General features: G+C 41.7%; 1 protein-coding gene across 1 annotated transcript in view; it reads left to right on the top strand.

The window, feature by feature from the left end:
- Positions 1-12,209: 12,209 nt before the first annotated feature.
- The window catches only part of ROS1 (ROS proto-oncogene 1, receptor tyrosine kinase), a gene marked incomplete at its 5' end in the record, with an annotated part of 72,297 nt that continues 67,754 nt past the window's right edge, over positions 12,210-16,752 (top strand). Inside the window, 3 exons of the mRNA XM_080342285.1 lie at positions 12,210-12,332; positions 14,099-14,152; positions 15,785-15,844. Of these exons, the coding sequence (XP_080198411.1) occupies positions 12,210-12,332; positions 14,099-14,152; positions 15,785-15,844 (237 nt within the window). The remainder of the gene's footprint in view (positions 12,333-14,098; positions 14,153-15,784; positions 15,845-16,752) is intronic.

Genomic DNA, 16,752 nt, shown 5'->3' with positions numbered 1-16,752 from the left:
CCGGGACTCCTCTGGGCTTCTCGATATTCACCTGACTACTGCTGCAAAAACGGTCTTCTCATTTTGTACCAGACTGCTGGGCTGGGCTCCCCATGTCGCAGCCAGCTGTGGTTCTGGTGAGGTTCATGTTAGCAACCTCCATCCTTGTGTACTCTTCTCTCCAGGTGTGAAAATGCACAGGAATGATGGAGGTAGTCAAATAACATTTCCACTTTTCAGGTAGTTTTGTGCAAGTAGCTAAGAGGATATCATGACTCAGTGCTTCATTACTTCAAGGGAAACCCAAGGCAAAAATTAGCCAGAAAAAAACTTCTTCAGATAGAAGAAACAGTTTAACTTGCACTGGCACAAGTTGCTGCCCATACCCATACGGATGAGTTGGAACCGTAATACTGGCATTATGCAATTATGCTAGTAGCAAAAATCCCCAGGGAGGAGAGACCATAAATATTCTTAGACCTTCAGAACATGGAAGAAGAAATTTGGGGCAATAAATTCGAGTAATAATCTCTGGGAGAGAAAACCAAAGTGCAGCAGGCTTCAAGACTTTTGTCTTCTATTTTCAGCAGAATAATTGGTCTCATCTGGGCGGGAGCAGTAGCAGGGCCCTTCCTCACCAGGGCTGGCAGGCGCTGCCTGTGGGATAATTGAATGCTAAAGAGGATACACAGCCTCATTCACTACAACAGCAGCAGTTGGGTGTAACTCTAATGAGAGCCATATAGGGGATGAATGTGCACTTTTCATCACTTTAATTACTGTAACCTATCCAATCATGTCACCTATTATGATGCAATTATGAGATCAAGCTGAAGACTAATCATTTGTCCCACTGCCACATATTTTGCCGTTTCTCGCAGCTGCTTGATAGTCTTAGGTCATAATTTGTCTTACTTTCAAGGAAAATGACATAAAGTTGCTAATCATCCAGATTTTGAAGATAATCAACCAGACGTGCCATGCTGCCGTCTTATTTGCTGTCAAGAAATATGGGGCAGAATGTTCCTTTTCATTTAAACATATTGTTTTCGGGTTGTCTTGAAAAATATTGTGATCTAAAGATTCATGACACTCTTTGTCAAAACAGAGCCTACTATTTTATAACTGACTTGTTGGCAGCATCCTTGATCAGTTTGCCAGTGACAAAGCTCTCATTGCTTTTTATAGGTGTTTTTAAGAATTTTCCTGTTTCTGTAAGGTATTAGCCCTCATACATTTAGAAGATAACCACTTTTAACTCTTAACACATAGGTAGTATGTAATTTTGAACCGTAGCATGTTTTCTTTTTGAGGGTGAGTTCACAGCTGAATTTGCATGGTCTGCATTTTTTTCTGTGAGAGGCAAGTAGTCTTAAACATTTACTCATGTCTTATGAGGCTGCATCAAAGTAGGAGCTAAGAAATAACTTGTGCAAGATATGAAGCAATCCTGTGGCCACTTCCAGGAATAAACAATTATGTTTGAATCACATGGCTTTTTAATAAAGACAGCAATCAGTCTAGTTATGTTCTTCCAAAAAAAAGTGTGGAGTAATGGAAGGTGAATGCATGCGAGCAGAGTTTAACCATTTCTCATGTAGTGAGTGTGGCACTTACTCCCATGTATACTAGGGAGAGCAGTTTACATACTGTTTTATTGATCACTAAACTCCTGGCTATAGGAGTAAGCTTAGAGAGCTGAAAGTAAATACAAATGTGAGTGAAGTGACTGCCTGGTTTAACAGAAATAATTCAGTTTACACCAGTGCTAGCCCTTTATCCTAATTTCAAGTGTTCATGCCAAGTTGCAGTTTTCTTGCAGGGTGTGATGTGAAATCAGGCAGAAAGCCTCAGGGATGGAAAAGTAAGGCCAGAGATGGCTTTCTTTGCCTTCAGTTGATTTCTTTGAAGAGAGAGGGATGGGAATCATGCTTATTAATTCAGTAATTAGTGATTCGTGGGACTGAGCTCCCTCCCCCCACCCTGTGCTCACTTTGGGCCCTATGGAAGATTGCACTCCCTGGGAGCTTCAGAAGTCAGCCAGTTGTGCATAGTGGAAGCTGGGCTCATAAATCTGCGATAATCATTATGTATGGAGAAAAAGCTTCTTGTGCAACTTTTTCACATAGCATTGGGGCATTACACCAATGAATTACAAGGTCAAATTCTTGTAATTCATAACTGTCACAGCTGTGGATTATAACTGTATATATAGTTTGAGGGTTCACTGTCAATTGCTTTTAGAGCCTGGCTATTTATTAAATGTAAAAAACTGATCAAATGTCATCTGTCTTTGTAAAGACTTTTGTGCCTTCTAAAAGAAAATTTAAAAAAAAAATTATTGGTCCCTGCAACAATCCCCACTACCCAGCCATATTCCTCATGTGCCCAGAGAAACAGGCAGCTTCACAGAGGAGATGCTGTGGGATAGCTCAGCTTAGTACAGTGCAAAAGGATAGAGGATGCACACCCAGAATCCCAAATGGTGAGCATGATGATGGTGCAGTCAGCCACAGCTAAGGCTGTGCTGGTGGCTGCTCAAACCAGGGCAAAACTAACCTTGATAATAATTACCTGGTATAGTCATGCAGTGGAAACACATACCTCTAGTCTCTAGAGAGGACATGAGTCCCTGCAGCTTCTGACTTTCTCGTGGAGTATCCCGCTCATCTGGGAATTACGAGGATTCAGCATCTTTTCAGGGATTACCATAATCTTCTGGGTTCAGACTTCTGCTGTGCACATTTGAATACTATATCATTTATGCATTTATAGGTTTCAAAAAAGATGAGCGTGCTATATAAATCAATCATCAGGATTCATGTTAGCACTGTTGAACCGTTTTCTGACTTTGTAGATTTTAATTGCAAAAGAGAAAAATCAAATGGATTTTGATTCATTCTCATGACATTATTTGGTCCCTCTCCCATATTCCTGTCAACATGCCCTCATCACTAGGGATCTAGAGAGTCAAAGCCATTGAAAAATGGTGGTCAGATATCCTGTGTTACACTATCCACTCCTATCACTGGTAAGGTGGTGAATCCTGACTTCTCAGTTTGCCAGTTCAATCAATTCTAAACAAGCAGGAGCAGGGATCCTGGCTGCTCTTCAGCCTCCTCTCAGTTACAAACCACTGTTGGAGCACACGTAGGTTATCCCATATTGGTTTCCTCTGGTGGCAAAGGCTGTCTATGGTGGACCATGAACCTTCACTTACTTCCTTGCATCTTAAAAAGTATTTAACAATATTTTTCTTGATGTTCCTTGTTTTACGTGGGACTTTTTGTTGTTGTTTTAATCTGTGGAATTACATTAATGTAATAAAATAGGGAACATTGGAGCAAAAAAAAAGAGAAAACCAGCATGACAGAGATACCACAGTCAGAAAATAGTGATAACATTTGCAGACAGCTGTTCTACCAAGTGAAGGCTATTTGGTTGCTACACAAGAGAAATATTTACAGCTATTTCATTTTACTGGTCTTATAGAAATTCCTCATATGTATCATCTTCATCTGAAAACCACGTGCAAAAAAGCAGTGAACTATTTTGATTGGCACACAGATATTAAAGTGTATGTGCCTGGGCACTCTTTCTGGACTCGGAAACACTGCCAAAGTAAGAATTACAACTTAGCAGTCCTGCTCGGGCAGAGTCTCTGCCTTCAGCTTAGTTCTTGGGCCTAATCTAAACCACCCTGAAGTTACCAGAGGAGCCTGTGCTAAAAGCAGCACTGGGTGCTCCTTTGGGCCCTTAATTTCCAGGTTCTGATGGATCTTGCTGTAGTGTTTCAAGGTATTGTTGCACCTATAGTAATAGGATCTGCCTAATTTCTGCAGCTCGCAGAGCAGCAGAACAGAGCATGTGCCTACACCTCAGCTGTTCAGCCTTCATTTAACCTGCTATTAGGATGGGTATCCACCAGCACACTGGGCTGTGAACACAAGTGTCTGCAGGGGTTGGAGGATATGGTCTCCTCTGCAGTGTCTGCTGTGGATTACTGCAAAAGGGCCATTTTCACAGAACAGACTTTCTCTGGTGTGTAATTAAATCCATATTCCAAACATTGCTAGAAAACAAAAAATACAGAAACATCTTCTCAGCAATAGTTGTTACAGTATCAATTGTTTTAATAAGTAATTCTGTTACATCTGTTTTGATCTAGAGATTTTATGTTTCTAGCATGTTCCTTTCTTCTTTGAGCTCCACTGATTCCTTTCAACATTAGAAGGTGCAGGGCTGTGTGTGTGCATGTGTTTTTGCATATAGGTAATACTGAAAAATAATATACTTTTCATAAGCCAATTTATATCTTTAATCTTGAGAGTAGAAAAATATGAATCAGTATGACATCCCTTGTTTAATGCTTCTCCTCTCTTATCCTACTTTACCTTGAGGTAGTATTTGTCATTACAGCTTAAGCATGTCATTGTTTTGCAAATCTTTAGGGAGTACAGATGTGCTAACAATTAAAGACCAACTCTTGTTATTTATATTATCATAATGCAGAGAGAGGTCACTGCTCTATTGTGCAAGATCACATTCAAACACATCACGAACAGCAGACCCGGGTCCCCAGGCTTCTTTCTATTAAGGGACAATGATGCATCCTCGGACAGAAAGTTAGTTAACAATAGCAGCTGTTAGAGTGAAGGTTTGAACTAGCTGAGTAAAAAGGTCCCTTTCTTGGTCTTCCTGGTGCTGACCTGATGTGTTGAGCCAATTCAACTTGCTGAGCCAGCAAAACATTTTCTTGACAACAAGGTGAATATCTTTCTGCTGTGTCAGTGACCTGAATTAGCTTGGTAGAGGATCAAAACAGCACCAGAGCTGGTGCAAGGGATGACCACACTGCTAGAGGACAGGACAGGGGAAACTGAGATCTGGGAACATGGTGAGAGGGAAGGGGAGGGTAAAATGTCAGGGGTGCTCTGTTTTGCAGGGCAATAAATCCTTTCAGTCTCTGTGTGCACACTCACCATTAGTGTTCAGGTGTAGCTCTGTGTTGTTTGCCCCTCTTCTTGCTCTGGCATCTGCCTGATTTCTCGTTGAAGAAAACCTCTTCAGGAAGGAAACTTCCCTCAACTGTCAGGAAACTTCCTCAGGCAAGGGAAAACGAAAAGCTGGTTCAACACCCAGGCAACTGCTTTGTTGTGGGTCTGACAGCACGTCAGTGCCAGCACGAGTGGCAGCACACACACAGCCGGAGACAGCTAATACTTAGGCCATTTTAAAGCATTGTAATTAATTTAAAATCAATAAATCTAAATGCAGATGACTGCTGTTGCCATCAATGGAGATGTCAGGCTTGGTTCAGTGGCCTGAACAGAGGCACCTCCTGCCTTTTGAGATGCTAAGATGATCTCCTTGCCTCGCAGCTGCTGGTCTGGAAGGGCAGGGGTCTCCATTGCTCTGGGATGACACCTGCTTGCCCTGGCCCTGGCAGGGGCTCTGCCTGTCCCTGTCTGGCCTCAAGGGATTCACTCCCTGGCCACAGCCGAGGACCTCATGTCAGAGCCCTGGCACCACCAGCCCCTGCCCCAGCGATGCCCCAGCAAGGCTGGCCTCCAGCTCCCACAGCCCTGCCCTGCCCAGCCAAGGGCCCCACTGAGCCATGGGCCCATGTTCCAGCCTGGCCTCAGCCTGTCCCCATCCACAGGGAGGTGCTCAATGCCTGGGGCTGCCCCATTCTTCCTGACTGCCCTGTTCCTGGCTGCGGTTGGGACAGACTCTGCCTGCCAGGCCCTGCGCTGAGGCAGGGTCCCAGTTGTGGTGACCAGATGCCCCTATCCCTGGGTGAACCTCTGGGATACCCTAAAACAGGGCAGGTATCACCAGCAACCTATATTTAGGCAACAGGCTCCCTGGTGTCAGGGAGCAGATGCACAGTCATGGGACTCAGCACCAGCTGCCTCTCAGCAGGGCTTGTTCTGGATGTGGCAGCTGTGGAGGAGTGTGTAGGCTTTCCCCTCCACCCAGCGAGGTGACAAGTGACTCCTGAGGAAAGGCCACCTCTTAAATCATGGCTGCTATTGATACTCCAAAGGGATTTGAAACCGTTAGAGGATACAATCTTAAGAATGGGGTTGCCTATGGTGTTGGCATACATTAGCTACGGCTTTCCCACAGCATTTACCTTTTCATCTGTTAAAGCAGATGGAAATGATGTGCCGGGTTACCATCCCCAAGATTTTTCATGTCAGAAGTCCCAGCTAACCGCAGTCTTCCCAGGGGATGTTTCCCTGTCCCTCAAACAAGAAGACATCAAACTTATCTCCAGCTGTTTGCAACAGGCCTGTGTTTGCCTGTTGGACACTCAAAAATGTTTTAGAGAACTTGTTTAAAATTACCATTTTTTTCTACTACAAGGGGCTTCGTTCTTGCTTGTGTAGAGAAAGGGAACTATTTGTTCCTGTGGACCAGTGACAGTACCTGTACCCAGGGGCACTGCTCAGTCAAGGAGAGGAGGACAGGAAATTTTGGGGGAGAGGGACTGAAACTCTAGATATTTATTGAAAGGTTAGTGAGCAGTGTATCCAAACAGCACTCCAGAAACACACTGTCACAAGCAAGTGATTGAAATGGTCAAAACCAGGCCCTGCTAACTCCTGCCCCACATGGTGGGCACTGTTGCGTCTCCAGCTGTCACAAACTCTGTGCAGATGGGCTCTCTTCTGGGTTGCTGGATGAGCAATTTCTTTTCATGAAACTACTGGGAGATTAAATGTTCAGGTATTTTGGAATACCATGGAAACCAGGAGGTGTTAGAGGTAAAGCCTTTTATGGGAGATGTTTATGCAGGCTGAGCATGACTGTTCTGAAGATCTCTACAAAGATCATGTAATCTGCACTACTGCTTCTGCTCCTTTTGTCTTTTTCTCCTAATCTTGGCTTTATATCTTCTTATACACTGATCTACATGCTCAGAGTGATAAGTCACTCCCTCTGCAGTTTGCAATCTTCTTTCCTTCTGTTCCTCTCTAAAAACCTTTGTAAATCTTTCCCACGCAGTCCTCTTCAGACATGCTGCATCAGGCCACTTTACATTTACACTGTTGCCCTGTCTGCTACTTGTGTAGTTTGAAATGTAGTTTTCTTCAAATTTCAGACTGCACATTTGATTAGTGACAATCACAAGATACCTAATAGATAATACAGTTGAACAAATCACTAAAGTGCTTTGGAAATACCTTGCCAACCTATCATCTTTAAAGCAATACAATACAAAAAGCAGTGCAAGCTTTATCTACCTGACAGCAAGGTTTTTATTGTTACATTGTTGCTTCCTTTGTCCCCTGATGTCATATAGGATGACTACACAAAAGTAGTTAAGTAAGCCCTGATACAGGTTTTTTTTTTAGCAGCATATTTATAGATCTTTGTTACCCTTTAGCATTCCTTATATTTTGTGTCCTGGCCTACCTTTCACATCTCTTGCTATTGTTCATCTCCACAGCTCAAATTTGCCTAGTCTGAAATCCATCATTGTACTTTGCTTAATGAGACATTTCTCCAGTCATCATTACTGCAGATCAATAGAAACAAATCCCTGTCTCCTGACTGGTTTAGCTAAGTATCTCATGCATGACTGTCTTTCCAATTTGATCCAGTTTAACAGTCTGCTTCTCCCCCCTCCCCAGCCTCACTTCTCTAATCTGCAGAGATATAAATCTTGAGCCAGACTCCAGGGGGTTTCTCTTGTACGAGTCTTCCCTCTGTTTGTGCAAAGCTCTCCCTGACCGACTGGCTGCTATTGCCAGACAAACAACTGCCTGAGCAGTTGCACTAGCAAATAAAAGGGGAGGGAGGCAGGGGCAGTGTAGGGCAGCTTTTTGCCCTCAAGGTCCTTGTTCGCTTACTTTACTGAGAAATTCAAAAGCTAATGAGGGCCCATTGCTGGAGGGAAAATGAGAATAATCTGTGATCTTTGGAAAAGAGTGAGAATCTGTCACCACTAGTGAGTGCTTCACTTGAGCAATATCTTTTCAAGGCTACCCCCACAAGACAAAGGGGTTAGAAACTGATAAGTAAAAGCTGAGATTTTCCTCTTCATTGCTCTGCCCTGTAGGCTGGCTGCGGGATTTAGTCTTTCCTTTCGCAGCTCTCCCAACTTCCCCCCTACCAAGACCGGACTCAGGAATGTGGTCTAACTTCAGGGAATTTTTAGTGCTATATAACTTGGTACAAGCAGTCCAGATTATACATACACATTTGGGGCCTTTGGGTGTCCCCCTCCTTGCCTCCTCAGGCATCCCTTTTTCTGTTTTGCAGTCCTCCCAGTTGCTGTGGAAAGACGTGGTTTTGTGAAACTAGGTACAGAAGTGTTCAAATGATGGTGCATGGTCAAGTGTTTCGTTTGATGTGATTTTAGGTAGCGAACTCACACGTGGGAGCAGATCAACATTAGATGGCTGGAGTGGGTATTGCCCTGAGCTGTTGGCCTCCCTTTTTGATGGAGTTGCTGCCACTGGGGCAGGGATGATGGCATGGCTCCTGGCGTGGGTCGACTGGGACCTGCCCTGAAATTTGACAGCTTTTCCTCTGGAGTATGAAAATAACCTGAAGTTGGCATCAGTTTGTATTAATGTGTTGGGTTGCAACCTTTGGCAGCCCAGGACTTGCTTTCCAGCAGATGCCTCTGGCTGTAGGGGTAAAACTTCGTGTCTGCACACTGGGGTGTATGGTAGGGGAGGCTGCCAACCCACTCTGAGCCAACAATTTCAGTCTTCTGCTCTAAGTACATAGGAGCCCTAAACCTCTGTCTCTTAGGATCATTAATCTGCTTATACAATACCATTCATGTGTACATATGCACAAATATGTGCATGCTCACATACAGGAAAGATTTGTCTTTACTGATCATGATAATTCCAGGTATAAAGATGATGTTAGGTGCCTTACTGGAAGTAATAATATGTATTTTTCTCCTCAGGATATAATAGTCCATATTCATTACTATCAGGGCTGATAATTTATCTGTATATAATTTTATTGCTTTCAAGGAAATTTAAAAGATGAATCCACAGTTTGTGAGGTGCTCTGATATATGCTGCTGTTCAGGTAAGGAATTGTAATAGAGTCTGCTTTTCTCTGTTATGCATTACACTGCTATTTTTCTCATTTACCGTCTCCTCTTTTGCAGACCCCCAGATTTTCTCTCCCTGTGCTGGGCTTTGGGATTAAGAAAATTATATTCTGTATGTAGATCTACTATACGAAGGACAAGGTTTATTAATGGTGTCCCACAGAGTCTAGATTCCTAGTTCTGTGCCAGGATGCAGTTTTATGGAAGAGATGCCCTTAAAAATAACACATACCCCATCATTTACAGATTTTACAAACCCTCCTTTTAAAGTTTGTTTTCTAAAGTCCATAAATACTCTCTTCCTGAAGAATTTTTAAATTTAGGGGAAAAATTCAAAGGCCGAGGTTACTGCTAGTATTTGTTTGGCCAATGTGTCAATATAATCATAAACAAGAAAGGAAACAGTTCAGTGTTTTTTTTCTTTGAAGGTCCCGGTTTATGGGATGTTACAGTGACATCTGGTGGAAAACAGCGCTGAAAGTCTATGAAAAATTTCTGCATCCTAAAACGAATTATTCTTTTGCATAATATCTTTAATATTATTTTATTAATTATCTGCAGTAATGGCTAGAGCCCATTTGTGCAAGGTGTGCATGTACTACACATATATGAATGTGAAAATTCTTACAAGAACTATCAGCATCAGTATTTGCAAATCCTTCCAGTGATAAAGAACGATTTAGTTAGGCGTTTTTTATAGTATCCAAATTTTCTTGCCCTAAGAGCCAAATGCCGACATTTTTATGTGTCTGATACCTTCTTCAGGCTTTCAGGTGCACCTTGACTACATTCCTCACCAGAATCTTAACTTGATCCCTCCTTTTCCCCTCCCACTGCACCTCCCTATATACCTTCAAATAAGACCCAAGACAGGCCCTGACAATAAATTGTTTCCTAAAAAACAAAACAAAATCCCGAAGTGTTGAATAATAGATCTGATTTTATATATATATATATATATATATATATATATATGTAAGATTGAAATTAGACACATTTGTTAACCTGTGCTACACCTAAACTAGCAATTTAAAGCCATGCCTGGCAGCAGTGACCGCATAAACCTACTGTTAAACTGCTAGATTTGTGCATGGCTAGTTTTGGTCCATGTCAGCACTAGCCCAAATAATATCCAGGAACAGTATGTGAGTTAGCAAAAGCTAGGAGTTATTCCTCATCAGTGTTCGAGTTGTGGTCATCCTCTCCTGGAGTATGAAGGATTTTTGAAGTGTGGATCTGACTTATCCTATGCCACCTGTTAGGGTGTGGATGTGGGTACATTTAATTTACTGGTGTAGAACTAGAGGTCAAATCCTGAGGGTCTTAAGTCTCCTAAAGATCTACGCAAAGCACAAAGTGCTCTGTCTCAGGAAGAAATTACAGCCCACGGCTGCCTGTCACCAGATTCCTCTTCAGTTATGCTGCTCATGTGAGCTCTGACAAAACTTCTTCAGCCTAGATGAGCTGGATTAGCAAAGAACTACTATTTAAGAAGTCAGACTAGACTGGATTATTTTGGCTGGAGCTAAGGAGTTCCCTCTTGAGCAGCTTTGCTGGTGGGCTGGAAGGTGGGCAGCATCCTTCTGGAGCAAAGAAGTGACAAACAAATGGGGCAGTAACTCCCCTTCACCTTCCCCTTCACCCTTAGCTGAAAGCTGAGCTCACTATAGACAAGTCTTATTCTCTTTCAGGAGTTCCCTTGAGTAGTGGTGAGGAGGCTGAAATAATGCACAAGCAAATCCCCAAACGCTTCGCAGGACAAGTGGAAGAAAAGGAAGAAGCCTCCTCCACAAAGCCTTTCCTTCCTCTGATCACCTTCGAGCCATGTGCTTGGCAATATCCATCGCCTCTCTCCAGCCCAGCTTATCTTTTACCTCTGTCTCGGTGCTTTTAGTGCCTTTCACCTATCATGCATGGGCACAGCAGCACATGAGGCTGTGCTGCAGCCTGAATCAGAGAAAATAGCATCAGGATGATGTTAACCAATTCACTTTTGTTGTTGCTGGGTTAGTGTCATCCAGATTCTCAGCCTGGTTTATCGCATGGCTGCAGGATGTTTGCATGGCAAGGGAGTGGGGCTTGGGAAGGTAAAGGAACATTTACATATGGTAGGAAAGTGGGTCCCCTGTTTAAGCAGCAATGACACAATGTGCCAGCTTAAACTTATGATTAGTGCTCTGTTACGTATAGAATAGCACATTTTATTTACAATGCATAATACACATGCACATAAATTATGTATCATTTGTTTATATATACATATATATTTGTAAGCTGGATCAATTTCCTATTGCAGTTCACAGAATTACTCTGTGGAGGGTCCTGTGATACAACAGAGATGTACTACAGACTGGAAGCTGGGTGTTCTCACTGACCTCTTTAATGTGAGTCTCCAACTTTAGGTAGGATTCTTCAAGTCTTTTTAAATTAGATACATGAAAAATCCATCAGGTTAAATTTTATTGCATGATATGGGCACAAACTTACTAGTACATTTGTGCCCACTCGTGTGGACACCGCCTAGCAGATTTGCTCTTGTTAACATGTGTCTACATTGCAGCAGAAGACAGACAGGAGCCTGTTTTGAGTGGTATTTTGGTGTAGAAATGGGACATTTGGAAACAATCATTAAAATAGATAATTATCATTTTTGTACTGACTGATACAAACTCTAGTGTTCTAACAAATTTATTCACCACCACAAATGAATTTACTTCATTGTATCCACTTGAAAATACTTAGAAATAGCTTAATCACAGTGGAAATGAAGATTAGGCCGGTTTTCTCTCACTCTCTCGCTGTTTCCGTGTTGCTTGGAGCACCCGATTAACAGCATTGCACTTAGTTTCCTCTGTACATTAATTATATTTATGTAAGGAGATACGCTGACTTTCATTGGTCAACTCTTTTGTTTCAGTGGTTTAATAAGAAACTATGAAATAGATGTTACGCAATTTCAAGACAAGTGCTCCAGGAAGCTGAAAAGTTGTTGAAGGAACGGAGTGTAAACAAGGATTTTAAAAACATTGAATACACTGAAATGCAGAAAGTTCACAGTCGCATCTCCGTCATCTAGCCTAAAAGGAGCTCATATGGCCAAGTCAAGGAAAGAATCGGACTGCCAGATGAAACTGTTCAAGTTATGAGGAACATTTGCCTTTGGGATCTCCCGCTAAACAGATTTGCTGCTTTTTACTGTGTATGGATTTCTGCAGTGTACTGTACTTTCTCAAAAAACTGCCAAAACTTGTGTACAAGTAACCTGGTAAGTTTTGAAAAACTGTGTTTAATCTTTTGAAACATAGATGGTTATTAGCACTGTAAGAATTTTCCATTACATATCAGCTTTTTTCAAAATTGTTTTAAAGAATGTAGCTGAGTAAAAACAGAGTTTGAGAACTAATGTTTCATATTTGAATTTGTGGAACTGGGTAAGGAATAAATGCCATTAACCAGTTTGCATGTGTTTTTGTTTTATACTTTATATACTTCAGTTCCAACAGCTCCTGAAATTGCTGTAAACGCTAAAGACCCTGGAGGGTGAAGGAGATAACCCTTTATTATTTCAGTTTATACACTTTGCTTATCCATTTCTGTCTAGTATATGACTTCTCTTATACAAACCTAGGAAAACTGTAAATTCAGAAGAAATTGGCTGGGAATCTGTGGCTTGCACAATTATCCCAAAATAGTTTCAGCTTCTTTTTTAAGCCACTTATGCTTTAAATTGTGGATGTTTCTTTAAGTACTAAAGTAAGTGGTTGGATCCTTAATCTTGTGCTTTCTTAGTGCTCCTTTGAGTACTCAGGTGGAATTTATTATTTTCCTTCTATTGATGCACAACAAAGATAAGCAAAACCTCTCAAATCCAAACAAGAATTCTACATGAGGCTTTCAGGAGTGACCTCCTTGTTTCTATTTGCCTGAAATGTTGATGTTGCTTAGAAGACCATGTACCTTTGCTCTGCAAAGAGAACATTTTGTGCCCTAGGGCTAACTAATTGTGGAAACCTACTGCAAAGGACTATCACCTGCTCCATTTTATTTCATACATTTGTCTGACAGTTCCTTTAAAACTATTTCTAATTCTTGCACCAGTGAAAGAGTTAATTGCCTTCCCTGATGGAGACCTATCATGCAATGATAACTTTAATGGGGATCCTTTGATTTAAGCTTAAATTAATTCAGAGTAAGAAGTAAGTTTTTGTTCCTCTCAGCTTTGAAAGACAGGAAAATCTGATTCCTGTTCAGTGAATGTATTGTATAAGGGATTCAGATGAGAAAAATATGATCTTTGAGTCCGAGAGCTGTAAATCTTATTTTTCATGTCCAGACTACTTATTGCATTTAGATTTGCTTTGTGACACCTTTGATTCTCACTATTGTCACAGTGTGCCCAGTGTGCTGAAAATGTCTTCTGGAGAGTTGTTTTATTAAGGATGCTCTTACCTCCTTGCCAGACAAAGCTTAAGACCTAACATTCAACTCTCCAAGGCTGTTAGATACATCCTCAAATCATTTGCATTTCACAGGTTGTGACTGGTTTTGCACACTTTGAATTATGTGAAAAAGTAGACACCTTAGCTCAACAACACTTTTGACAGGAGACGAAGGGCGATCACCATATGGCTGTGTAAAATCCCTTCAAAAAGAGGCCAGACAAAAGAAATTCCACTTGAAGGAAGGTCTTTATGCTCTCAAGAGGTCAAAACCACTTGGCTTTGTCATTTATGCCTAACATATTTATGAAACTTTCATTATTGATTCAGTGAACCAGAATCAGATGAGAGCCAAATTCCTATCTAAGGTAATGTAATTGACACCAGCTGATTATGCCAATGTCTTTGATGGTACACTGAAATTATTCTCAAGTGAGAAGCTACTGGTCTGTCAACAATAAATTTCTCCAAATTAGGAAACGTTAGTCAAAGAAAATTTGCTTTACAAGAAAATAATGCTTTAATATATTTCAATCAAAGAGTTTTGGGGAAACATTTTGACTTTGTAAAAATGTATGTATTTCTCTTATAGGAAGGAGAACTTGGAATTACTAACCTTTGCAATGTTAGTGACATCACTGGAGCAGTGAGTAATAGTTTACTTTGTTAATTACTGACATTTTATGTTACTGCTATTTGAATAAAATGGGTACAATGATTATATTGTCAAAGACTTCACGTAAATGTGCACAGTTGCCTGTCTGGCATAAGTCAATAGGTTGTGTGTTTAGACTTGGCTCAAGTTATTGCAGACACAATTGTCTTTTTTGTTTAAAGAAAATGTGTAAAGGGTGTGGATCTCTGCTGTGAGCCATGTTCACATTTATGATCTACAGTGTTGCCTTCAAAATGCAAATCAAGACAATTTTATTTAGCTACCTTTGTATAGATAAGTGTTTTATTCTGTTTTTAGAGTGATTTGATGAGAGAAAACTTAAAATTACAATTTTTGAGGATTTAGAGACCTATAGGATTTCAATTGTCTGTGTCTATCATGGAGGATTCTTAAGCTTCACGTGAGCTTTCCACAGCAGCATTCTTGCAACTGTTTGAGCTAATGTTCTCCTAGTTCAGATTTCAAATGCAATTTAAATTGGCAGTTATACATATTCTTTGAAGAGTGGTGGAGGATTCAGTCATCAGTATTTTCCACAGAGACTAGTGGGAAGCAGCCTCTCGGCACCCGGCATCCAGCAAGGCCAGGTCATTTATGATGCTGGGACCATAAAGGCTGTGTTGTCATGACAATGCATAGCAAGGTTGGCTCACTCATTTAGGTCACTGTGTATCTTTGCTCAGTGTTATAAAGTCTTACTATTTCTTTCATGAGGCTTTGCAAGGCTCAATGTCAGTTTCCTGCTTCCAAAGCCGTTCCCTTTCAGTTTCCTTTTAAAAAGAAAAATATACATGATCATGAAGAAGTGAACGGGACTGAATAAACAAGTGAGGTCCAATATGAAATCCAAACCACATCATATTCATTATATCTTTGAAAACTCCTTGTTTTAAAGCCAATGCCTTGCCTGTTGGAGAGTAGGAGGCTCGTGTTGCATGGCTTTCCACTGTGCTTGGCTGTGCTGTGTGCTCCATATCTCTTCTCCACAGAGACCAAGGGGTAAAATAAAGCTGGGAGAGAGGGAGCACTGACCGCACCCACTGTGGCTGGATGACTGGACGTGGACTGTCATTAGCCAGGGCTCCTTCTGCTCCTGGAGCTGTGCGTCAGCCCTTTCCCAGGGCCTGTGTCAAGCTGAGCACTCTCCCCAGGTGACAGTCACAGTCTGGTCAGGTGTCCTGCAATCCTTTTACTGCCCTCAGTACATGCAAGGGTGTCAAATACTTTAGCAGAACTGAACAAGTAGCTGAACATCTACTCTTCTGTACAAACCAATCTTTAAGAATTCTTTTTTTCTTCTGCTCTATATTTGATTTTGCATTGAGAAGAACACTATGCAACATAACTAACAGTGTACATAGCATGTGAGTACCTATAATCTTTGATATATTTAATATTTTTGTTACAGAGTTTAAGTGCTGTAAATGCCTACTTTATTGCTAAGGAACCAGGGCAAGAAGGACCTAAGTGACTTGGTCATGCAGAATATTTTCCTTCATCTGGAAATTGAACTGTTGTCCTCACTCTTAGCATATGGAGTATCCTCTCTCTTTAAAAATGTGTTTTCAAAGTCCTTTTTAAAGCTGCTGTCTGTCTTTGCAGTGCACACAGGGATGTCAGTTTTGGAATGCAACAGTACAAATCGATTGTCCACTGAAATGTGTGAGTATTGCCTTAGCCTTGCCTTTATAGCACTTGTCTCCAGTCCATCAAGAACCTTAGCCAACACTAGATGTGAAAAACCTAACCAGAGGAGTGTTTCTATGAAAAAGATATAATGAACATATTCTCAGTGCATTCATAAATTCTGTCTTCAGAAGTTAATAATCTATGGGAGTTACAGAATCACAGAATGTTAGGGATTGGAAGGGGCCTTGAAAGTCCAATCCCCCTGTTGGAGCAGGAACACCTAGATGAGGTTACACAGGAATGTGTCCAAGCAGGTTTTGAATGTCTCCAGAGAAAGAGACTCCACAACCCCCCTGGGCAGCCTGTTCCAGTGCTCTGTCACCCTCACTGTGAAGAAGTTTCTTCTCATATTTAAGTGGAACCTCCTGTGTTCCAGTTTGTACCCATTGCCCATTGTCTTATTACTGGTTGTTACCGATACTGAGAAGAGCCTGGCTCCATCCTCGTGACACTCACTCTTTACATATTTGTAAACATTAATGAGGTCAACCCTCAGTCTCCTCTTCTCCAAGCTAAAGAGACTCAGCTCCCTCAGCCTTTCCTCATAAGGGAGATGCTCCACTCCCTTAATCATCTTTGTTGCCCTGCGCTGGACCCTCTCCAGCAGTTCCCTGTCCTTCTTGAACTGAGGGGCCCAGAACTGGACACAATATTCCAGATGTGGTTTCACCAGGGCAGAGTAGAAGGGAAGGAGAACCTCTCTCAACCTACTAATCACCCCCCTTCTATTACACCCCAGGATACCATTGGCCTTCTTGGCCACAAGGGCACAGTGCTGGCTCATGGTCATCCTGCTGTCCACCAGGACCCCCAGGTCCCTTTCCCCTACACTGTTCTCTAACAGGTTGTTCCCCAGTTTATACTGGAACCTGGGGTTATTC

Source organism: Nesoenas mayeri (genome assembly GCF_963082525.1).
Source record: "Nesoenas mayeri genome assembly, chromosome: 3".
Lineage (NCBI taxonomy): Eukaryota > Metazoa > Chordata > Aves > Columbiformes > Columbidae > Nesoenas > Nesoenas mayeri.
Note: the sequence above shows the minus strand (reverse complement) of the source record. Positions and strands in the feature narration are given on the sequence as shown.